Source organism: Ochotona curzoniae, unplaced genomic scaffold (genome assembly GCF_017591425.1).
Source record: "Ochotona curzoniae isolate NIBS_2020 unplaced genomic scaffold, NIBS_Ocur_1.0 contig_3622, whole genome shotgun sequence".
NCBI classification, from domain to species: domain Eukaryota; kingdom Metazoa; phylum Chordata; class Mammalia; order Lagomorpha; family Ochotonidae; genus Ochotona; species Ochotona curzoniae.
In genome coordinates, this window is record NW_024465926.1 from 13,831,713 (window position 1) to 13,853,170 (window position 21,458).

A 21,458-nucleotide genomic window follows, 5' to 3' on the forward strand; every position below is an offset into this window, starting at 1 on the left:
AGAACTAAATGTAGAGTGTCAGTGTAAGGGGAATCACTGGACTCCTTTCTACTTGCTGTGCCATGAAGGGGAAGACTGGTGGTGCCAGCTGGGACCAGCTAAGCAGAGCAAGGCTGTCAGTTTTTTCTTTCTATAGATTTTTTGCTGCAGGTATGTGACCCCAGGACTAAGTTGACCAAACCTGTCTTCAGGCACTGCCCACTCAGGCCCCTACTGCAACCAGGAAGTTCATTCCCCATGTGCTTTTACTTTTCTAGTGGGAATTTGAACTTGACTTCAGTACTAGGAGAAGTCCTCCAGTTTTCTCCAGGCCTGGTTGTGAGTGCATGAACTGGTGTAAGCAGAGCACCAGACTGACCTTGACAGCACCAGACTGACCTTGACGTCGGCCCTGGTATAGTTTTTGTTCTGTCACTCTTAGCATCTATGAGCCCCTGTGGGGGAAAGAAAAAAAAGCAAGTACCAATTCCTGCCCCATTCAGCCTTTTCTGTGTGTAGATGACTGCCCTGCAAGTGCTGACTAGGAAGGTCACTGGGCTCACAATGCAAGGGCAGGCTTGGCTTTCCTGTTTTACCAAGAGGAAGAGCAGATTTGTCCGTTTATGTTTAAAAATGAATGAACTGGGATTCCCCTCTGGATCACTGGGTAAACATTCACTTAGTTGAGCACATAGCCTGGAAATGAACCTAAGCAGTCTGATGGAATAAGGTATTGTTCCTGTGTAGCCCAGCCTGCTGATGGAAGCCAGGGGGTCTAGCATGGACTTGCAGCCCAGCGGAAATGGGTCTTGGGCAGTAGGCAGAAGTGTGCATCTACTGGATTTTCAACTCAGCCTTTTAGTAGCAGAAGCTTTTTATTTGTTTATTTATTCTTGAATGTTTGTTTATTTATTTGAAAGGCGAAAGTTACTGAGAAAAAAGAGCTCTTGCAACTGCTGACCCACTCCTCAAAGGGCCACAGCAACCAGACCTGGGCCAATTGTGAGCCAGGAGCTTCCTCAGGGTCTCCCACGTGGGTACAGGGACCCAAGTATTCAAGTCATTCTCCTCTGTACTCCCACGTGCATTAGCAGGTAGCTGGACTGGAAGTTGAGCAGCTGGGATACAAATAGGTACTGATCTGGGATACTGGCACCTAAGGTGACCACTTTACCCACCATACCACGGTGCCAGTTCCAAACGCCATTTATTTAAAGAGAGAAGGAAATTGGACTCACTGACTTCTGTGAAACAGAGTGACACCCTTCCGGGGCTACTTTCTTTCCCTGAAGTTTGGAATCATTTATCCCGTGTCAGAGAACCAGGGTGTGCGTACGCCCAAAGCCATGAACCTGCTCCCTGGGGGTGTGTGAAGTAGGGAAAACTACTAAGAAGCCTGCAGCTAGTAATAAAGTTCTGAGTTTAGAAAGACTTTTTACATTTTTCATTTATTAGTTCTCTGAGAAGAAAACCAACACTGCCAACTCCAAAGAATATATACTCAGCTCATATACACCATATACTTGTGCTAAAACTGGCTTTTTGGTAAGAGAAGAAACACTTTCTAACAGATGTGTAAAAATAACAAAATGACAACGTGGAAGAGTTTTTTAAAAGGAGAGAGAAGAAGTAGCCTGCAGCAGCAGTTAGCTTCCCCAGGCCAGGTTCCAGGTTCAAGGGCGCGTCACTGCTGGGTGTTCTGGGAGCATGAACTGACAAGGGACTACAGCTTGAGTTTGTTCATCCTGCAGAAAACTGACCTGAGAAAGCACTTGGCAAGTTTGGCATTCACTTCCTGGAAGCAAAAACTAGTTTCAGCATCTGTAATCTGTCTCTGGACTTCCTTGTGGGAAAGCTACCGAAGCTCCCATAAACATAGCTCAAGGCCACCCCAGTCTCTCTCTCTAAGACCTTGTGCAGCTGGCCTGCGGAATCCTGTTTAACTCTTAGTAATTCCCACCCTGTGAGATAACTGGGCCTTCAGTTCGGAGGCTCTCTTCCACTGTAGGCTCAAGGAGAGACGTCTCTTCCTGTCCCCTCACCTCTCATGGGATACAATGGGGATTTCTCATCCTATTTTTTTTTTCATCATCAAACTTTCAGAAGTTAAAAATCTTTTTCAGGGGCCTAGCACGGTGGCCTAGCAGCTAAAATCCTCGCCTTGAATGAGCCGGGATCCCGTATGGGCACCGGCTCTAATCCTGGCAGCTCCACTTCCCATTCAACTCCCTGCTTGTGGCCTTGGGGAAAGCAGTCAAGGACAGCCCGAAGCCTTGGAACCCTGCACCTGCGTGGGAGACCCGGAGGAAATTCCTGGCTCCTGATCTGCGCAGTACCAGCCATTGGGGTCACTTGAGGAGTGAATCATCGGATGGAAGATCTTCCTCTCTGTCTCTATCTCTCTGTGTGTCTGACTTTACTATAAAAATAAATAAATCTTTAAAAACAATATTTTTCAGAGGCCCGGCAAGGTAGGATCCTCACCTTGCATGCGCTAGCATCCCATATGGGCGCTGGTTCATGTCCCAGCTGCTATACTTCCCATCCAGCTTCCTGATTGTGGCCTGGGAAAGCAGTAAATGAAGGCCCAAAGCCTTGGATCTTTGCACCTGCGTGGGAGACCTGGAAGAAGCTTCTGGCTCCTAGCTTTGGATCGGCACAGCTCTAGCAGTTGTAGCCGCTGGGGAGTGAATCTTCCTCTTTCTCTCTCTTTTTCTCTGTATATCTGCCTTTCCAATTAAAATTAAAAAAAAAAAAAAAAAACCTTAAAAAGAAAAGTCTTTTTCAGGGCAGGCAGTGTGGTATTTCAGGTTAAGCCCCTGCCTGTAACACTGAGATTCCATGGATATATTTCAAGTCCAAGTCCACTTCCAATCCAGCTTCCTGCTAATATGACTTGGAAAGCAACAGATGATGGCCCAAGTGTTTGGGCTCCTGCACCCACGTAGAAGACCTGAAACAAGTTCCTGGTGCCTCGTTTTGGCCTGTTCCAGCCCTGGTTCTTGTGGCCATTTGAGAGTGAACCAATGGGCAGAAGATTTCTCTTTCTCAGCCTCTCTCTCTAATTTTACTTTCAAGTATATAAGTAAAACTTGAAATAAGTTAAAAATAAAAGTTCTTTTCCTTCTACAATGTACTTCCAACCCGTAAATTAAGCAGCTTCTGAGCCAGTGTAGCTGCAGCTGTCAGATGGAGTGCTTATCTTAAAGAACCTGATTTCCTCATTTCCTCTCTAGACAGCCACATGAGTTAAGCAGTCACACACCAGAATTCTTTCCCCGTGTTGTGATTCTCCTGTCCTTAATCCTAAAGTCCCACACAACCAGGAAAGTACTGGGAACCTTCCAGAAGCGTAGGTGACAACATTGGAGCTGTTTTTCTCTCTGGGCACCTGTGCCAAGGCCTGGCCTTCCTCTCCTACCCTCACTGTTCCCTGCCCTGGGTGTGACATCTGGCTAGCCAGTGTCCTATCATCTTGCCCTTACTGTTGTCAATATTCTGTTGTTTTTTAGAGAAAAGCAGGAGGTTTAATTATGTCATAGGCTGTTGACCCACCTGCTTGCTATAGTTTACAGTTCATTATCCTATAGGACTCACCTATGTATAGATAGCAAATGCTCTGTGGGGTTCTTGAGAGTCTGGGTAGTACTGAGCTAGGATGGAAAGTTAGGGGAGCTGGAGCTGGGTTTTGGTGCAGTAGCTAATAGATTAGAATGCCAATATTAGAATGCAATAGATGAGAATGCCCATACTCCATATCTGAATGCCTGGGTTCAAGTTCTGACTCTTGATTTTGCTCCTGATCCCATCTGCCTACCAGTGCACACTCTGGAAAACAGTATAGCTCAAGTTCTTGGGTCCCAGGTTAGACATTGTGGCATAGCAGGCTAAGCCACTACTTGGATTGCCTGCATCCCATATTGGAGTGTCTGGGATTGAGCCCTGCCTTGCTTTCCATCTGACTCTGCTGATATGCCTGGAGACAACAGATGGTGACTGAAGTATTTTGAGTTTCTGCTATCCACACAGGAGACCTGGGTACAGTTCTGGCTCCTGTTCCAGCCCTGGCTATTGTGGGCATTTAGAGAGTAAGCCAGAGACTAAGAGGTCTTCCTTTTTCCCTCTTCATCTGTCTCTCCACCCCATCACTCTACCTCTCAAATGGAAACAAAAAATCAAAATGGGTGGATCTCTGCCACCCTTGTGGATGGCCCACATGGAGGTCCTGGCTCCTAGCTACAGCCTGGCCCAGCCTCAGCTGTTGCAGACATTTGACAAGTCCCCATCTCTCTACCTATTCGCCCTTCCCTCTCTCCCTGTCTCTCAGAACAAAATAAGGTAGTGAGTGGAAAGGATTGGGAAGGGCTGAAAGGATTGTCAGAGGCCCCACATTATATCCTGTGGGCTCCCAAAGGGCAGGGCTGGGCCTAACAAGAGGCCCCAAGGAGCAGCGATTATCATAGGAAAATTCAGCCATGGCCACAATGGTTTTAAAAGGTCTTTTTAAAATACCACATTTTCCAAACACTGAACATAAAAATTGTAGCTGACAGGATTCTGGATGTGGTTTGAAGGCAAGGCCAGCAGGATTTGCTGAGGTGGGAAGTATGATGTGAGAGGTAACTGCCATGTTGGTGCCTTCAGAAGCTGAGTGAACAGAGTTGCTAAGAGCTGAGATGATGGCAAGCGGAAGCTCCACTTGGCATTTCACTCTCAACCTTCCCCTTCGTCTCTGCTGACTTTGTGAGGCCACAGATGACCTTGTGCCACTCCCCACATTACTCCTGAGCCCTGTGAAGTCACTCCAGTCCCCTTTCCTGCATGTGCCTGGGCCCCTGGGGCTCCCCCGACTCAGCCCTTCCCTGCCTTAGTGTCCTTGCACGTGCAATGCCCCTGCACTCCCTGTGATACCTGCTCCCTTCAGGAAGCCCCAGTGTCAGTTCACTGGGAGCCTTCGCCAATGCCACCGTCTCAGAGCAGAGTCACTCCGTGCTCACTAGCCTTGACCTAGTTCCCTAAAGAAGCCCAGCATGTCCTGGGAGACTCAGAGCAGAGGGGTTGGAGTTGCCCGCCATGGCAGGGTTTGTAGAGTGAGCACTAGCATTCCTGGGTGTCTTCGCTCTTACTGCTTCCTGAGCTGAGTTTTCTAGTAAACATCTTAGCACTGCAGGAATGCCTCAGGAGTTAGTGTCTCAGGGCGGTGCAGCCCCTCGCCTGGGAACTTTAATCTGGAGGCCCAGAGCATTGTTCACCCTTCCTTTCCATCTTACCAGGTGGAAACGGCTCAGGCCTCTCTCTCTGTGCTTTGCCTAGCTCTATTTTGCTCCCTTTTTTATTGTTAATTAAATGAGTGTGTGTGTGTGTGTTACTTAACAGCAGAGACAGGTACATGGAGAAAGAGAAAGAGGGAGAGCTCCTACTTGACCATTCATGCCCCAAATACCCACAATAGCCAGGATTAGAGTGAAGCCGAAGCCAGGAGCACAGAACTCAATGCAGGTCTCCCACGTGGGTGGCAGGGACCCAAATGCCTGATCCGATGGCTCCTGCCTCCAAAGCTGTGTGTTATCAGGAAGCTGGAATTGAAAACAGAGCCCTAACAGAAACCCAGTACCCCTGGTACTGGTGGGAGTGTCCCAGATGGCATCTGAGCTGGCCCCCACCCAGGCTGTGCTGTCCCCGGTGCATTCCTGCTGCAGCGTTCCCAGAGTGTGCTGAAGGTGGAAAGGGTGCCTTCACCCCAGAGCGAAGTATTTCCTGGCCTCCCGAGCGCTTTTAACATGAGAGAACAATGTGCTGGGCCTCGAGGAGCCTCACGGAGCTCATGGAGCCGGCTCTGGAGTTGGGACTAGGAGGACACAACCCATCCCCTAGAGTATAGGTCAGTCTCTCGCCCCAAGCTGATAAATGGTGTCATAAATGCCTAGCCGTGCAGAGATGCATCAACGATCCACGTCCACCTTTGCAGACCAGCTCATCCATGTTCATCAGTGGTCACCAGATAAACAGAACTGATGAGGTGTTGAGGGAGATTTATTTTAAGGAATCGGCTTGTGCTTTGTGCAGGCTAACAGACCAGAAATTCCAACAGGAATTATGCTGCAGTCTTGCAACTGACGGCTGGCTGGGACTGAATCCCGTTTTGGAAGGACTGGGGTCTTGTAAGGTATTCCGCTGTCTGAATGCAGTCCACCAGCGTTAGGGAAGGCAGTCCGGTCTCCTCACAGTGTGCTGACATAAATGTTAATCACGTCTCACAAGCATCTTCACTGCAGCATCGGGGATGGGTCCTGATGAGTCAATGAATTTAGCTAAGTGGGCAATAAAATTAGCCTTCATACTGTCACGCTACTTGCAGCCATGATTTGTAGTTTTTGGCCTTTGCTCTTTTCATTCCATCTGGAGAACCTGCTCTCAGGCCAGCACAATGGCGCAATTGGCTAATGCACCCCCTTCGGGCTCTGGTATCCTATATAGGCACAGGTTCATGTCCTGGCTGCTTCACTTACTATACAGCTCCCTGCTTATGGCCTGAGAAAGCAGTAGAGGACAACCCAAAACCTTGGGACCCTGCACCCGTGTGGGAGACCCAGACGAACCTCCTGGTTCCTCGCTTCAGATCAGATCAGCTCTAGCCATTGTGGCCACTTGGGGAGTGAACCAGTGGTTGGAAGACCTTTCTCTTTGTTTCTTCCTCTCTCTGTAGATCTGCATTTCCAATTAAAGTAAATAAATCTTTTTTTAAAGAAGAAGTAGAATAAACAAAATACAAACCTGCACCCATTTGGGATGCCAGCACCACCAGCAGAGGATTAGTGTGCTATACCAACAGCAGCCACTCACTAACCCACATTTTCAGTCTAAGCTGAGTCTGTCTCCCTCTCATCCTTGGCCACCTTTTTGTCCCGTTGGAGGCTTTTCTGGGTCTGTGTGTTACAGAGAGACTTTGAGGTTTTCTGTTGTCTTATATTTGCAGGTATTGGCAAGAATGTAGTTTGTGAGAAGGCAGCAACCTCGGTGGATGCCTTCCGCATGGTGACAGCCTCCCGCTACTACCCGCAGTTGATGAGCCTGGTGGGGAACGTGCTGCGCTTCCTGCCCGCTTTCGTGCGCATGAAGCAGCTGATAGCCGAGCACTACGTGGGCGCCGTGATGATCTGCGACGCCCGCGTCTACTCAGGCAGCCTGCTCAGCCCCAGCTACGGCTGGATCTGTGATGAGCTCATGGGCGGCGGGGGCCTGCACACCATGGGCACCTACATCGTGGACCTGCTGACGCACCTCACTGGCCAGAGAGCCGAGAAGGTGCACGGGCTGCTCAAGACCTTCGTGAGGCAGAACGCCGCCATCCGCGGCATCCGCCACGTCACCAGCGATGACTTCTGTTTCTTCCAGATGCTCATGGGCGGGGGAGTGTGCAGCACAGTGACGCTCAACTTCAACATGCCAGGCGCCTTTGTGCACGAGGTCATGGTGGTGGGCTCAGCGGGGCGCCTTGTGGCCCGGGGCGCCGACCTGTACGGGCAGAAGAACTCGGCCTCGCAAGAGGAACTGCTGCTGAGGGACTCGCTGTCGGTGGGTGCAGGGCTGCCTGAGCCGGGGCCCCAGGATGTCCCCCTGCTCTACCTGAAGGGCATGGTCTACATGGTGCAGGCGCTGCGCCAGTCCTTCCAGGGGCAGGGGGACCGTCGCACCTGGGACCACACCCCTGTCGCCATGGCCGCGTCCTTTGAGGATGGGCTCTACATGCAGAGCGTGGTGGATGCCATCAAAAGGTCCAGCCGCTCTGGGGAGTGGGAGAGCGTGGAGGTGCTGACTGAAGAGCCGGATACCAACCAGAACCTTTGTGAGGCGCTGCAGCGGAATAACCTGTGAGCCAGCGTGTGCATGATCCTCCCTGGCATGGCAGGGGCCTGGGAGGGACCAGGGAACTGTGATGGGAGTGCAGCTGCACCCAAGACTGCCCCATTGGATGAGTCAGCCTAGCCAGGGTTGAATGAAGCCACAGCCGCGGAGGTCCCGTCAGCAGCTTTTTCACCCCTCGGACTTGCAGGGCACCTACCCTGCTCAGGGCTGGCCCAAGCCCCCTGCAGGCCTCTTTATGGTTATCCTAGTGAGCCCGGGCCAGCACGAGCCCGCCCTGTGGGCTCCTCTACCTGGTCTCTGGTCCCACCTGGCTGAGAACGCACAGCCAGGAGCCCACAGGGCTGCCTCCTGAAGCCTGAGGAGAAGCAACAGAAGCAGGCAACCAGGCCCTTCTTGGCTGCGGCGACATTCTCAGGCATGGCGAGGGCAGCCAGTCATCACTCAGGGAGCCACCCTGCCCTCCCATGCAGCGGCCCCACGGGCTCTCCCTCTTCTCCACAGAGACACCATGTTTTGTAGCTCTGTACTCCTTAGGAAGATAGCCTCTGATATGGCAGAAAGGAGACAAGGGAGTGCTCTAGAATGTTAGGAAATACCAATAAATCAGAAAATGCAGCCTGCTAGCACGTGAGGTGGTTTATTTCAATCATTATATCTTTTCTAATCAAAGCCTTCTTCATTACTGTAGATGATTTTCTCTTTCCTCGTGGCTGCACAGGGGTCCATCCAGATGTGGTGGGTCACACAGGTCCCCACCACTGCCCACCACCAGCTTCTCTCTGAACCTTGGTTCATCTCCAAGGGCCAAATCCCAGGAGCCCTCCACAGCAAAGGGTTTCTCTGGAGGACGAGACTCCAGGCTGGCGCGTGGCTCTTTGAGGCCTGTGGCAGACAGATGCAATGAGAGCTGAGGACAGGAGGGGTTCTGTTCCTAAACTGTGGTCTTGGCTCCAGGGGAGCCCCCCAGAAGGTAGGTGGGGTCAATCCTGGGAGCCTCTGGCTCCCCTAGCCTGCCCAGCTGGTCAGTCAGCTGCTATACTTACTGCTACCTGTGTTCCAGCCAGAGGTCACCTCCCAGCTCTGGTAGGGGAAGTGGGTGGGTGCCAGGAAAGGGTATGTCCACTTTTGTTTGTTATCCCAGGCAACCAGCCTTACTAAGCCGGGACCTGCCTCTATAGCCTTCTCTTACCCTCCTCCTTGCCCTGCCCTGGCTTCCTGTTCCTCCTGACACCCCTGCCAGAGCTACCAGGTTTCTGTGGTATCCTGGTTTCAGATGGCATCATCCTTGTGCATTAAGATGCCCAGGGTCAGCATTGCATGAGCTGTGCTGTGTGCTGAGCCTCTGGACAGACACTGCATATGTGTTCATCTTCATGCCACTCTGGGCAGAGACTGCTGTTGCTATATGCCCATTGCTCAGCTCAGAAAGCTCAGGCATGGAGGAACCAAGTTGTCTCCTGTCAGTCTGGAAACCCAGGAGCCTGGTCAGACCCGTCTGACAGCAAAGCCTGACCTTAAACCATGGGTTATCCAGCAGTGGGGCACTCCCTGCTCTTGAGGGCTCTGGCATTGCCTCTCCTTATAGCAGGAATCCCAGCCCTGCCTGAACTAAGGAGAGACTGCCAAGCAGGACATGGCTGCCAGCCTGCTGTCCCTGCCATAATAAGGCCAAGTCAGTCCAGCTCCAGGCCTCCTACTTGTGTTCACTGGGAAGTCAAAGTTTCCCCTACATTGGACAGTTGACTGGAAATACACCAGGTTTCTTGGACTGCTGCTATGGAGAATGCACTTGTGTTCTGGGGAGCTCTGTTTACTGAGTCACCAAAGGAGCTGGGGCAGGTGGCAGTAGGCCTAATGCAGAGCCATTTGATGAGGACCTCAGGTCGCATCCATTGCCATGGGGTGCACCACTCATTATCCCTTAGATACCCCTATCATTCCGTCTCCTGGCCATGGGATGAGGAGGAAATATGGCCCTTTGATGCCCTTGGCAAAGGGGAGCCCAGAAGATTCTAGCCCGCAGCTGGTTCCAGGCTTGTCCTGTGGCGCCCCCTCCTGGAGGAAATCAGCATCGTCTCCCAGGACCTGATTTTCAAATCTGAGGATTCTACCCAGTTCTTCCTTGGGTCAAAGTTTTCTGTTGTTGTTTAAGATTTATTTTATTTATTTGAAAGGCATTAATTATTAGCGGGAGAGGGGAATACAGCTCTTTCATCTGCTTATTCATTCTTCAAATGACTGCAACGGCCAGTGTTGAGCCAGGCTAAAGCTGACCCAGCTGGAGCCAGGATCTTCTTCCAGGTCTTCCAAATGGGCACAGGGGCCAAGCACTCGGGCTTCTTTCCCAGGCCATTACCAGGGAACTGGGTTACAGGTGGAGCAGCTGGAAGCAGTGCCCATATGGGGATACTGGTGGCGGTATACTATACCACAGCACCAGCACTACAAGGTCAGAGTTGTTGTAAGCCAGTGCAAATTCCTCTCCATTTCTCTCCTGATACAGCAAGCAGAACTGAATCTACAATAACCAGGGACTTATCCAGTTTACAGTGAAATTTAGACCTTGTACCTAACCAGGGCACCTGTTCCACAGCTCCCTGGCCTGCTTTGCTCTCCCCACTCCTCTTCACCCTGCTGCCTGAACAACTGCTCCAAAAAGTCAGGCCAGCGTCACTACTTGTCCACACCTCTCATCACCCCAACTTTGCCCAGTCTGAGATCCTGCCAGCAGTGTCCTCTGTCTTAGCTATGCCATCTTTCTCCTCCTGGAAGTAACTGGAGGGCTGCCTCGTCACCACTTGTCACTTTGGCAAAGTGGTGGCCTTTCCCATCATCTGTGGCCCTACATACTGCCTTTGTTCCTAGTTGCATGTGTCTCCTTCAATCTGCCACTTCAGCATTCTCATGGAGTGAGATTCTGGGAGCCCCTCTGGAGCTCCAAGGGCCTACAGGCTAACAGGCCTCAGGACATGCACACCAGTTGTTTCTTGGACTTGTTTTCGCCTTCGGTTATGGGGAGAGCGGAAGCAGAGCTTCCCCAGCGAGGCTAGCCTCGTCCACACCTGCAGCCCCAGAGAGCACAAAGAAAGTAGGCGCTCTAGCCAGGCCTCAACCAGAGAGCCCCGGGCACCCAGACACTGCAGAACTTGGGAGAAGGGGGTCCTCCTGGCCCCAAGTGTAAAGGTGCCATCTCTCTCAAGGTCACTTGGCTGTGCTTCCTCAGCCAGAAGGTCGAAGGTTAAGTTCAGTTTCTACCCTGAAACGCTCTTAGATTATGTGTGCCAGGTTCTGTGGCCTGGATCTGATCCACCTGATCTCCTCCCAGGGACATCTGCAGACAGGAAAAGAGTGAGTGTCCTGAGCCTGGGGCTTGTCCTGGAGCCTGAAACCACCCGGGGAACCCCCAGGCAGAGGACGCAGCCCTGCTCACCTTACCCTGCGGCCTCTGGATGGACCTGCCTGTTCTCCCTCCAGCAGCTTCTTGCCAGGCTGCTATTCTAGGGCCCTACACATACATGGTCATGGACTTCTGGGATCCCAGCCTTTCTGATTGTGGCTGCTCCTCTTGCAGCTTCCTCCAGCCCTCATCATGGTCTCCTTATCTTTGTGGCACTTCATGGAGACCCTGAGCTGGATGAGTGCCATGCTGTGCTGTTTTCTGTCCAGTGTCATCAACAGATGCAGCCATGGTAACAGTGACAGGCAGATGCTGTAGCATAGGGTGCAGGAAGTCGAGCACCCTGTGGAGGAGTGAGGGAATGAATGCAGACCACACAGGGAAGATACTGGTGTGGGAATTATAGGGAATTATAGGCAGGCAGTTTGGATTTTTGTTGTTGTTGTTGTTGTTTACACTGAGTCACTCCCCAAATGCCCGCAACAGCCCAGACTGGACCAAACTGAAGCTACGAGCCCAGAATTATATGGGCTTCCCCTATGGGTGACAGGAAACTACCTACTGGAGCTTCAAGTGCTGCCTCCCAAGGTGTGTGCATTAATAGGAAGCTGGAATCAGAACTGGGACTGGGACACAGGCATGCTGCCATGGGTATTCCAGACAACACCTTTACTGCACCGAGTGCTCAAGTGAGAGTGACACCATCAGGGAGCACCTGGGAGGGAAACAGGGTGTAGGAGTCTGGGCAAAGGGCAGGATGGGGGTCTGGCTTGATGGACAGATTTTAGGCCTGAACATGTGTAAGAACAAACTCAAGAACAGCAGGTTAGAGAAAGGCACTATGTCTCAGCATTCCTTCTGAGGTGGCAGAACCATCAGCTAGCCTATCCCTGGGAAGCAGCGAACAGGACCAAACACCTGCTCCCCGGGCCACAACAGACTGTCTTTTCTTCTCCCCACACCCACCTTCCTCTTTAGCATCCACATAAGCAGAGGTAAAGTGGGGGTGGACAATGCTGGGGATACCTGGGTTGGCTGTTTGTGCTGCCAGTACCCTAAGACACAGCAAGGTGATGGCTCAAGTAGTGGGGTCTCTGCTACACACCAGATCGAGTTTCCAGCTCCTTCCTAGCTTTGGCTCCTGGCTTCAGATTGCATCAGTTCCAGCCGTTGTGGTCTTGAGGAGTGAACCATTGGATGGAAGATCTTCCTCTCTGTTTCTCCTCCTCTGTGTGTATCTGCTTTTCAATAAAGATAAATAAGTCTTTTTTTTTTTTTTAAAGGAAAGATGTTTATTTCCAAGGAACATGGCTGGGCAGGGCAGAGCTATCCTCCCCTTTCCACCAGGGCCTGGGCCCACAGGCTGCTGCCCCAGCTCTGGCCCCTGCACAACAGGACAGTCACTTGTACTGTGGAGAGAGTGGGGGCACTAGAGGAGCTGTGCAGACGCTCAGCATCTTGTCAACGTCTGCCTCGGCTGCCTTGTCCACCTCAGTCTTGAGGCAGTCACTCAAGTCTGCATCAGGTGAACCCCCAGGCTCCTCACCAGGAGGCAGCACGTGCATGGGGGTCAGCAGCACACTGATGCAGGGCATGGCGAGGCCAGAGCCCAGCTCTGCTGCTGCTGTTGCAGGTAGCAGGGCCTGCAGTGGCTCCACCCCTGCCTCCTCTGGGACCAGGCCCGGCTCAGAGTCTGGCTCAGCCTCAGCCTTGGTCTTGACCTCGGCCTTGGTTTCCACATCCTCTTCACTGGCCTGATTCAATTCAGGATTGCAGTAGTTGATATACTGGTACAGTGGCCGTAGGCGCTGGGCCTTCCCTGCAAGGACCCAGAGCAGCAACTGGAGTGCCAGGCCACAGGGAGCCAGCAGACAGGGAGACAAGGGAAAGCCCCAAGGCTGCCACTCACGCTCTGGTCCCAAGACCTCTGATGGAGCAGGTGCTGCGGAGGCAAGGAGCCCAGAAGCCCCCAGGCTCTTGCGCTTCTTTGCTTTCTTGTGCTGTTTGGGGGATGGCGAGGGCTCACTCTGGCTTCCCTCCGACTCCTCCCTCTGCAGTGACAGCCCTGGGGATAGCTCAACTTCGACCCTAGGATGAGCATGGAAACTAGCAGCCTGTCCCACAGCCAGGGACCGAAGCCCTGAGCCCAGGGACTAGCCCTGCCAGCCTGCCTGCCCTACCCTACCCCCTGCCCCAGCAGGTGACCCGTGGCAGGAGATGGGAGCCACCCTGGGAATCCACCAGGCCTCAGCCTGCAGCTCCTTCCCCAAGTCCCCTCACTTGACCGGCTTCCTTTTGGGCCCATGACCAGGCCTCACGGGAGTGACTATAAGCCTGGGGCCTCTCTCCTCTGGCACCTCCACCTCCAGCTTGGGCTCTTGCTCCTGGGTCTCAGGCTCCGAGGCAGGTCCTCTTGGACAATTGTCTTCCCCTGTGGTCCTGAAGACCTCGGGGGCTGGCACCAGGCTCTGAGCTTCCAGCACTGGACACTACAAGTGACATACAGGCAACCAGTGACAGAGTCTACCACAGAGCCCTCCAGGGGGTCCTCCTGGGTGCCATGGCCAGGGTGTGAAGAATACAAAACGTTGGTCATCACCTCATAGAGGTTACTGGACGCCAGTGTGAGCTGCGCCGGCTCCACGGCCACCTCCTCCTGGGCTTCAGGAGGCCTCCCGGCTGAGGTCATGGCTGTGCAGAGTCCACCCGTCCCCACCTGGCGAGCGGAAAGAGAGAGCCTCGAGGGGCTGCACAGTTGGGGACCCTGCGTTGACCCCAGAGACTGGCTGGGAGGCAAGCTGCGAAGATTAACTGGTGGTGTCCCCACCCACCCTCGGCTGGAACTACACGCCCCAGGAGGCTTTGCGGCGGGGTCACTGGCCCCTGACCTCAGGAACGAAATCCAAGTGTTGCTTGGCAACAACAACTCCCTCCTGAGCGCTGCTGCTGGCGGCAAACCTGCTGAAGTGAGCCGGGCTCGAGGAGTTACCGGGAAGTGGGCCGCGAACCCGGAAGGGACGTGGAGTAGCCTCGGGGTCGCAGAGGCCGCCAATGCGGGTCGGAGCTGGGAGGCGTGACGTGGGACTGGGAAGGGGCGCAGGACCGGGAGTGAGGCCCGGGTCTGTGTGTGGGTGGAGGGAGGGCTGGGCAGGGGGTCCCGGGCCGGAGGTGCACAACCTGGCCACCGTTGCAGGGCGTCGAGGACAGCATGTGCGAGGGCCCGTCCCGCATCTCGGGGCCCATCCCCCCGGACCCCACGCTCTGCCCCGACTACTACCGGCGCCCGGCATCAGGTGAGTTGGGGGCAATGCGGTGGAGCCAGGCCGGGGGTCTTCCTCCCCACCGCTGAGCTCCGCGCTTGGGGCACTTTCCCGTGCTTCAGCCCAAGGGCGTCTTGAGGGAAACGCACTGAAGCTGGGCCTGCTGACCACCGACTGCAGCCTGGACGCCACACCTCCCCGAGGACCCCGCATCAGGCCCGGAGGCCGAGAGAACTTGGAGCGGGGCCGACTCGGCGTGGGTGACGTGCTGCTGCAACTTCAGGGCATCTCCCTCAGGCCCGGAGTCTCCCCCAAGAGTAAGTCCCCGCAGAAGGAAATCCAGTCCGAAGCTGCTGTGCCTTCCCTGCTCCCGGCCCAGGCTTTGGTCCATCCATAGAAGGAGGTGGACTTGCAGGAGGGGCCTGAGTGAGGTAGTGGCCAGGACGCATCAGCCTCATATATTCTTGTATCCAATGGCACCCTGGTCTTGCTGTGTGCCAGGCCCTAGCCATGCCAGGAAAACAGGGTTGAAGGCAAGGTGGGAAACAACAGGTGAAGTAAGTGGAACATAGGAGATGATTCATGGTATTATTATTATTATTATTTTAAGGTTTTTATTTATTTTTGTATTCAAAAGGCAGAGTTACAGAGAACAAAGGAAAGAAGCTTCCATGCGGTGGTTCACTTTTCAAATGGCCACTAGTTGGGTTGGTTGGGAGCCAGACACTTCTTCCACATGCCACACAGGATACAGGGTCCCCAGAACTCAGGCCCTGCTCCTCTGCCTACCCAGGCACGTAAGCAGGGAGTTCATGGGAAGTGGAGCAGTCAGAACTTGAACTGGCATCCATATGGGTTGCTGGCACCACAGGCAGGGGGTTAGCTTACTGTGCTGTGGTGTCAGCCCCTCATATTTCTTTATTGCTGTAGAAATAGACGATAACCAGGAGGTATTTATGTGTAGGGAAGGCAGCAAGGTGAGAAGATCCAGTGTGTGCAAAGGGCTAACATGCTTAACTCAGGCACAGGAAGATGTCAAGGACAGGAAGGGCCCTGTGTGTGAGCTAACGGAAGCCAACTGCATGGGCCCAAACAGGGCAAAGCCTGGGAGCATCTTTTCCCCAGGGAAAGACCCTAAAGACCACGAGAAGGAGAATTTGCGGCGAATCAAGGAGATCCAGCGACGCTGGCGGGAGCAGGAGCAGGGCCGGGAGCGAGGCCAGCCGCACCCCCTGAAGGCTCTGTGGCGCTCACCTAAGTATGACAAGGTGGAGTCTCGAGTCAAGGCCCTGCTACAGGTACCTCCCTCCAGGAGTCCTGTTTGTCTTTTTGGTGATTTGGTGGGGTGGGTGGGGCAAGTCCTAGGGAACCAAGGGACACCAGGTTCTGCCTCAGGATGGAGCTGCGGACGCTTCTGCCAAGTGGCCATAGCTATGCTGATCCTGAGTGGCAAGCAGGGATTGGCAGAGGGAAAGTAGGAGAAGGGAATATTCCAGAAAGAGGGCGGGCGTTTGGCCTGGTGGTGGAATCACTGATGAGGAAGTGTGTGTCTCAGCCAGGTTTGAGCCAGCTCCAGCTCTCACCTCCAGCTTCGACTGGTGCCTTTCTGGGGATGCAGTGGCCACAGTTCAAGGAGTGGGTTCCTGTCACCCCATGGGACACCTGGATTGAGTCCCAGCCTCCCAGCTTCAGCCAGTACAGCCATCTGGGAGATGAGCCAGCAGACAGGAGCTCTATCTGCATGCCTCCCAGGAAAGAAAGGGGAACAAGTGAGGTTTAATGAAAAGAAAACATTCTACAGGGTGGAACCATGCAGGTGGAAGTAGGGTGACCTGAGAGCAGAGTGACCGTAGGCAAGGAGATGCTGGGCACTCTGCCGCCAGTGTGGCTTCTGCTACAGGGAGAAGGCAGCTGGACCCGCATCGCCAGGCCCCTCAGACCACCTTTCTGCTTCCTTCGTTCTCTTTTCCCCTCCTTCTCCCTTCCTACTTTCTGAACCCGTTCAGTTTTCCCCCACAGAAGTGGCGGGAGCCCAAGTATTGGGGCTGTCACCACTGCCTCTCCATGTTGTCTGTGTCACCAGGAAATGAGGCAGGAAATGAGGGTTAGGAGCCAGAGCTGGGATTGGAACCTGGACATTTTGGTGTGGGACGTCTCTCTAACAGGCATCTTAATGTGTTAAGCCACCTTCTGAAAGCACACCAGATCTTTTTTTTTTTTTTTTAATTTTTATTATTTTTTTATTGGAAAGGCGGATATACAGAGAGGAGAGAGAGAGAGAGGAAGATCTTCCATCCGATGATTCACTCCCCAAGTGAGCGCAACGGCTGATGCTATGCCGATCCAAAGCTAGGAGCCTCTTCCGGGTCTCCCACGCGGGTGCAGGGTCCCAAGGCCTTGGGCCGTCCTCGACTGCCTTCCCGGGCCACAGGCAGGGAGCTGGAAGGGAAGCGGGGCTGCCGGGATTAGAACTGGCACCCATATGGGATCCCGGGCGTGCAAGGCGAGGACCTTTAACCACTTGCGCCACCGTGCCGGGCCCAGCACACCAGATCTTTCATCCACTGATCCATTCCACAAATGCCTGCAACACCTGAGGTTGCACCAGGCTGAAGCCAGAAAACCACAGTTAAGTCCCATGTGGGTGGCAGAAACTCAAATGCTTGAGCCATCATCTATACCCTTCATCATGAATGTGAAGTAACAGGGAGCTACAATCAAGGGGAGCCATGTGACTGACACCATGGCACAGTAGATTTAGCCTCTGCCTTAACCTCTGCATGGGCTCTGGTTCAAGTTGCTGCTGCTCCACTTCTTGTCTAGCTCCCTGCTAATGGCCTGATAAAGCAGCAGAAAATGAGCCCTGCACACATTGGGAAAAAACTCCAAGCCTCATTCTGGGCAGTAGTCTGGATGAACACTTAGTGAGTTACTCGGAAGTGCCCCCTGGTGGCTGTGAGCGCCCACTGCCCAGAATGAGGCTTTATCACACAATATCCTGCCTCTCCCCTGGGGCCTTTCTTACCTCTGTCCATAGTCACATGTCACATCTGGAGGAACTGCCAGTGCCCCACCATCAGTGTCTTTGTTGCTATGCCTAATGCCTACCCCAAACCACTTTTGAAACCTTTATTTTAGGACAGTGGAAGGGCAGGCCTAGGAGTATCATGGTGGGAGTCTATCTTGGGTGGATAGTGGCTCCATTTTTCCATCCAAGAATTCAGAAGGATGAGCCAGCTTGTGAGAGAAGACAAGGTCACATGTGGGCGGATAGGAGCTGAAGCATGTGTGGGCCCGCCAGGAGGTGGGACCGCGTCCAGGGAGCAGATGGGCATTCAGGTTTGGATCCCAAATGAGACCCAGGCAGGACCAATAGTCAAGTCGAGGACAATGAGACCGAGGCAATGCCCTTCTGGATTTCAGGGCCTGGAGGCCAGTCGTCAGTGACCTTGGCGGGACCACAGCCAGGAAGCACAGCTAGGAAGGAGAGCAGTGATAGCTGGACCAGGACTGAGGTAGAAGGAGAGGCGATTATGTGTTCATGAAGCCGTGAGAGACTCTGTCCCCGTGCCCATTAGGAGCCATGCCCCTCTTCTCCCTCCCCCTGCCAAGGGAATGGGCTCACAGGCATGGGGCGAGAGAAGTCCCCGAGCGGCTGGTGGGACAATGCTTGGTGGCTTGGATCCTGTCCTTAGCCTGTCTGTCCTGTCTGCTGTGCCCTGCCTCCAGGAGCCAGGCCGTGCCTCTGGGACAAAGCCGGCCAACTTCCTGCGGGCGCACTCCCGCTGTGGCCCTGGACTTCCACCAACTCGGGCCCCCAGCCCCCAGCTGAGCCCACGAGATCCCCAAACTAAGGTGAGCACCATGCATAGGAACTGGGAGGTGACACGGACAGGGACCCCAAAGACAAGAGGGGATGGGGCGTAGGAGCACAGCACAGAGTCGACAGCCATGTCAGCCTGGCCATGTTCTACAGGGGCCCAGCCTGGCTGTGGACTTCATCAGTCACAATGCACAAGCTGCTACCAAGGCCCCCCGGCGGCGGCATTCCCGCTCACTGCAGGTCCTGAACCAGGAGCTGGAACGGCAGCAGCAAGCCCAGGAGCACTACAATGCCACGCAGAAGGGTCATGTGCCCCATTAGTAGGTCCTGAAGTCCGAATGGGGGTGGGAGCCAGCCGCTGTCCTGGGGGATGCCCACCCAGAGCCTATTTGTCCACAGCTTGCTGCAGCGTAAGGACCTGTGGCGGCAGGAGGCTGAGGCCCGCCAGCGGAGCCAGCCAGACCCCAGCATCCCTGCTGGGCACACTCTCATGCCTGAGAGCCAGCGGCTGGAGACCCTGGACAGTCTGCTCCAGAGTGAGTACCCATGTGCACTGTGCCAGGGCAGGCAGCCCATGAGGAACCATGCACCTCTGCCCAGCACCCCCCTTCTCGGCTCCCCTGTAGGCCAGAGGCAGCTGCTGCGAGAGCTCATACTGCTGCCTGCGGGGGCCGACTCACTGAGAGCCCGCGGCCACCGTGCTGAGCTGGAACAGAAGCTTGTGCAGGTAGAGGAAGCCATTAAGATCTTCTCCCAGGCCAAAGTCTTTGTGAAGATGGATTCCTGAGCCCTTCTGCAGGGTAGTGGCCAGGAAGTCTGTGCTAAGGCTGGCAACATGGGTCCCCCCTGGCAGAGTGGAGGGCTGAGCACAGGGTAGGGAGTGGGCAGCAGCTCCAGGCATCAGTGACTGTGAAAGGGCTCCTTGGCCTTGGCACCTGTTTCTTGTTTCTTGAGATTAAACCTTTTGTACCTGGTGGAAACTCTTTTCCCTAAGAGCTCTCCTCACCAAGCGCATGTCAAGCCTGGCGGCCCTCCTGCTGCTCTTATCAGCCCCGCCTCACGTCTGGGAGCAAAAGCAAGCTTGTGGGACAAGGGAAAAGGCTGGCATCAGGACACAGAAGGACCAGGATGGCATCTGTAGAAAATTTTTAATGTCCCCTAGGCCAAGGGATCACTGTGAGCAAACCAAACACCCTGGTGGATGGGAAGTCCCTGCCCAGTCCCAAAAGCTGTGCCAGCCAAGAGATGGCACCATTGGCCTGTCACAGGCTGAAGCCGCTCCCATCTCCGCGCATGCGACTTCCCCAGCCCAAGCCAGCCTGCTGCTGGCCATCTAGGGAGGGCAAAGAGCTGTGGGCACCAGGAAGTAGGCAGCTGGCATGCAGGTCCCAGCCCGCAGGCCCCCGAGTCAGCCCATTGGAACAGGGAGGCTGGCGGTTCTCAATGACCAGGTCATTGCTGTCATCATCACTGTCTGGCTCAGCAGGCCCAGGCCCCACGGAGGAGGAGGGCCCCACTGGGCGCTTTGACACTCCCCGCACCACGTTGTTGCGCTGGTTGGCGGGTTTGACAGTGACCACGAGGTTGTGGCTGTTGGCGACCATCATGTCCGTCACTTGGTCCAAGGTCTTCCCAGCCACCTCGATGCCATTGACCTCAAGGATCTCATCACTGACAGCCAGCAGCCCCGTACTCTCGGCCAGGCCCCCGCGGACCAAGCGCGAGATGAAGATACCGGGGACCCGCTCCAGGCCCTGCGGGGCCACCCGGACGCTCACACCATCTCTGATGTAGAAGCCAAGGGGCCGGTCGGAGCCGTGCTTGTGCAGCCGCACCCGCCGGTGGGTCTCGGGCAGGAGATCCACGTCGATGACTGAGGAAATCTGGCGGAAGTCCTGGGGGAGGCTGATGAGCAAGGGGGGCCGGGCGCGCAGGGATGTCGCCGGCCGCAGTAGCAGCCCTTTCTTGCGCCGCTGCAGGGAGTTGGAGGCAAAAGCTAAGCCACTGGAGTCGGCTTCTGCTGCAGGAGAGAGGGGGTGTTGTGATCAGAGACCCCATCTCCCGCACGGGCCCTTGACAGGAAACAATGGCCACTTCCTACCACTTGGAGGTCAGGCCAAGGGCAGGCTGCCCTGGATATGGACTAACCCTTACACACCTGCGCTGCCCTGCCCCAAAGAGACCGCCCACCCTTCCCCAACCTCACCCCGCTTCTGCACCAGTAGGCGCAGCGGCGGCGGCCCACTGGCCAGGGCCCGGTGCAGGCTGTCATCGTTGGTGAGGGGTAGTAGATCACCGTGGGCATCCGTGTAGCCGAGCAGTACGTCCAGACCCGGAATCTGGTGCACCATACGCAGCAGCCGGGAGAACTCTTGGAAGCAGCTCACGGAAGCCCGGGGCAATGCGAAGCGTCGGAACTCGGCGTCAAACTGGAGGGCGGGGGTGGGGAGAGAGGAGGGGTCATCAAGGCGGAGAAGCAGGTGCCCTTTCCTCCCCAAGAGGCTGAGGGTGCAAATGAGGGGCGAGAAAGGACTGCCGCAAAAGCTGCCTGAAGCCCAGATCTCCTGCTCCAGTGGAGAGCCGCTGTCCAAGGTCTTTGCCGCCCGGTACTGCAGGTACCAGGGCCACAGGAGGGCTCTGAAGCCCGGCAGTGGAAGGGAGAAGGATGGATGGAGGAAGGAGAGGATGGGGATGGAGAAAGAAAGGTGATGGAGCGGGGGAGAGCGAGGCGGGGGAGGGACCTAGGAGCGCCTGGGGTCGAGGCCGCAGCCGGTACCTAAGAAGCCCTTACTTTGCTCTTCACCTCGACGATGCTGTCGGGGCTGCGCGCCGGGGTCCTCTGCGGCCTGGCCATGGCGGGGCCGGGCGGGCCGGGGACCGAGCCCCAAGCGGCCCCGCCGCGGCGCAGGTGCACAGTCCGGCCGGCCCGCCCGCGCCGCCCCGCCTCGCCCTCCCACCCGGGCCATGACGTCAAGTGGGCAGCGACGGAGAGGGGAAACGCGGAGTCCACGTTTCCTTGGAAACGAAGGGAGGGGGTGGCGGAGAGAAGAGGCTTCCTCGGCTGTTACGTCACGACGCTGGAGTCCGCGCGGCCGGGGAGCGAGAGGGAGCGAGGGGAATGACAGTATCGAGC

General features: G+C 55.0%; 4 protein-coding genes across 7 annotated transcripts in view; 2 read left to right on the top strand and 2 right to left on the bottom strand.

Moving 5' to 3' along the window:
* The window catches only part of GFOD2 (glucose-fructose oxidoreductase domain containing 2), a 40,331-nt gene extending 31,871 nt beyond the window's left edge, over positions 1-8,460 (top strand). For both annotated transcript variants that reach the window (XM_040982524.1, XM_040982525.1), the window contains exon 3: positions 6,956-8,460. In XM_040982524.1, coding sequence (XP_040838458.1) covers positions 6,956-7,854 — 899 coding nt within the window. In that variant the 3' untranslated portion in view covers positions 7,855-8,460. The remainder of the gene's footprint in view (positions 1-6,955) is intronic.
* A 4,182-nt stretch (positions 8,461-12,642) lies between these two features.
* Positions 12,643-13,931, bottom strand: CUNH16orf86 (chromosome unknown C16orf86 homolog). Its single transcript, XM_040982171.1, has 5 exons — positions 13,842-13,931; positions 13,523-13,731; positions 13,471-13,488; positions 13,152-13,348; positions 12,643-13,061 (listed from the first exon to the last, which is right to left on the bottom strand). Exons 1-5 carry the CDS (start codon positions 13,929-13,931, stop codon positions 12,643-12,645), a joined length of 933 nt encoding a protein of 310 aa, XP_040838105.1.
* Positions 13,932-14,441: 510 nt separating this feature from the next.
* LOC121157714 (enkurin domain-containing protein 1-like) lies at positions 14,442-19,305 on the top strand. The gene is made up of 7 exons (XM_040982052.1): positions 14,442-14,535; positions 14,625-14,819; positions 15,628-15,800; positions 18,232-18,357; positions 18,479-18,645; positions 18,725-18,861; positions 18,952-19,305. Exons 1-7 carry the CDS (start codon positions 14,451-14,453, stop codon positions 19,110-19,112), a joined length of 1,044 nt encoding a protein of 347 aa, XP_040837986.1. The 5' UTR covers positions 14,442-14,450; the 3' UTR covers positions 19,113-19,305.
* Positions 19,306-19,459: 154 nt separating this feature from the next.
* Positions 19,460-21,179, bottom strand: LOC121157715 (partitioning defective 6 homolog alpha). 3 transcript variants are annotated; one of them, XM_040982056.1, is made up of 3 exons: positions 21,117-21,179; positions 20,622-20,754; positions 19,460-20,345 (listed from the first exon to the last, which is right to left on the bottom strand). In XM_040982056.1, the coding sequence occupies exons 1-3, from the start codon at positions 21,177-21,179 to the stop codon at positions 19,588-19,590; spliced, it is 954 nt and encodes a 317-aa protein (XP_040837990.1). In that variant the 3' UTR covers positions 19,460-19,587. The 3 variants fall into 3 exon arrangements, with proteins under 3 accessions (XP_040837990.1, XP_040837989.1, XP_040837987.1); XM_040982055.1 differs by having other exon boundaries at positions 19,460-20,342; positions 20,532-20,754; XM_040982053.1 differs by having other exon boundaries at positions 20,532-20,754.
* Between the last annotated feature and the right edge of the window lie 279 nt (positions 21,180-21,458).

Bases quoted from the DNA above. Each gene is read 5' to 3' on its own strand.
- CUNH16orf86 (XM_040982171.1), bottom strand. From the start codon at position 13,931: ATGACCTCAGCCGGGAGGCCTCCTGAAGCCCAGGAGGAGGTGGCCGTG. The intron at 13,732-13,841 runs GTGATGACCAAC...TGTCACTTGTAG, and splicing joins CGTCCAGTAACCTCTATGAG to TGTCCAGTGCTGGAAGCTCA. The intron at 13,062-13,151 runs GTGAGTGGCAGC...GGGTCCTTGCAG, and splicing joins AGAGGTCTTGGGACCAGAGC to GGAAGGCCCAGCGCCTACGG.
- LOC121157714 (XM_040982052.1), top strand. From the start codon at position 14,451: ATGTGCGAGGGCCCGTCCCGCATCTCGGGGCCCATCCCCCCGGACCCC. The intron at 14,820-15,627 runs GTAAGTCCCCGC...TCTTTTCCCCAG, and splicing joins GCCCGGAGTCTCCCCCAAGA to GGAAAGACCCTAAAGACCAC. The intron at 18,358-18,478 runs GTGAGCACCATG...CATGTTCTACAG, and splicing joins CACGAGATCCCCAAACTAAG to GGGCCCAGCCTGGCTGTGGA.
- LOC121157715 (XM_040982053.1), bottom strand. From the start codon at position 21,179: ATGGCCAGGCCGCAGAGGACCCCGGCGCGCAGCCCCGACAGCATCGTC. The intron at 20,755-21,116 runs GTAAGGGCTTCT...CCCGCCCTCCAG, and splicing joins TCGTCGAGGTGAAGAGCAAA to TTTGACGCCGAGTTCCGACG. The intron at 20,346-20,531 runs GTGAGGTTGGGG...TCTCTCCTGCAG, and splicing joins CCTACTGGTGCAGAAGCGGG to CAGAAGCCGACTCCAGTGGC.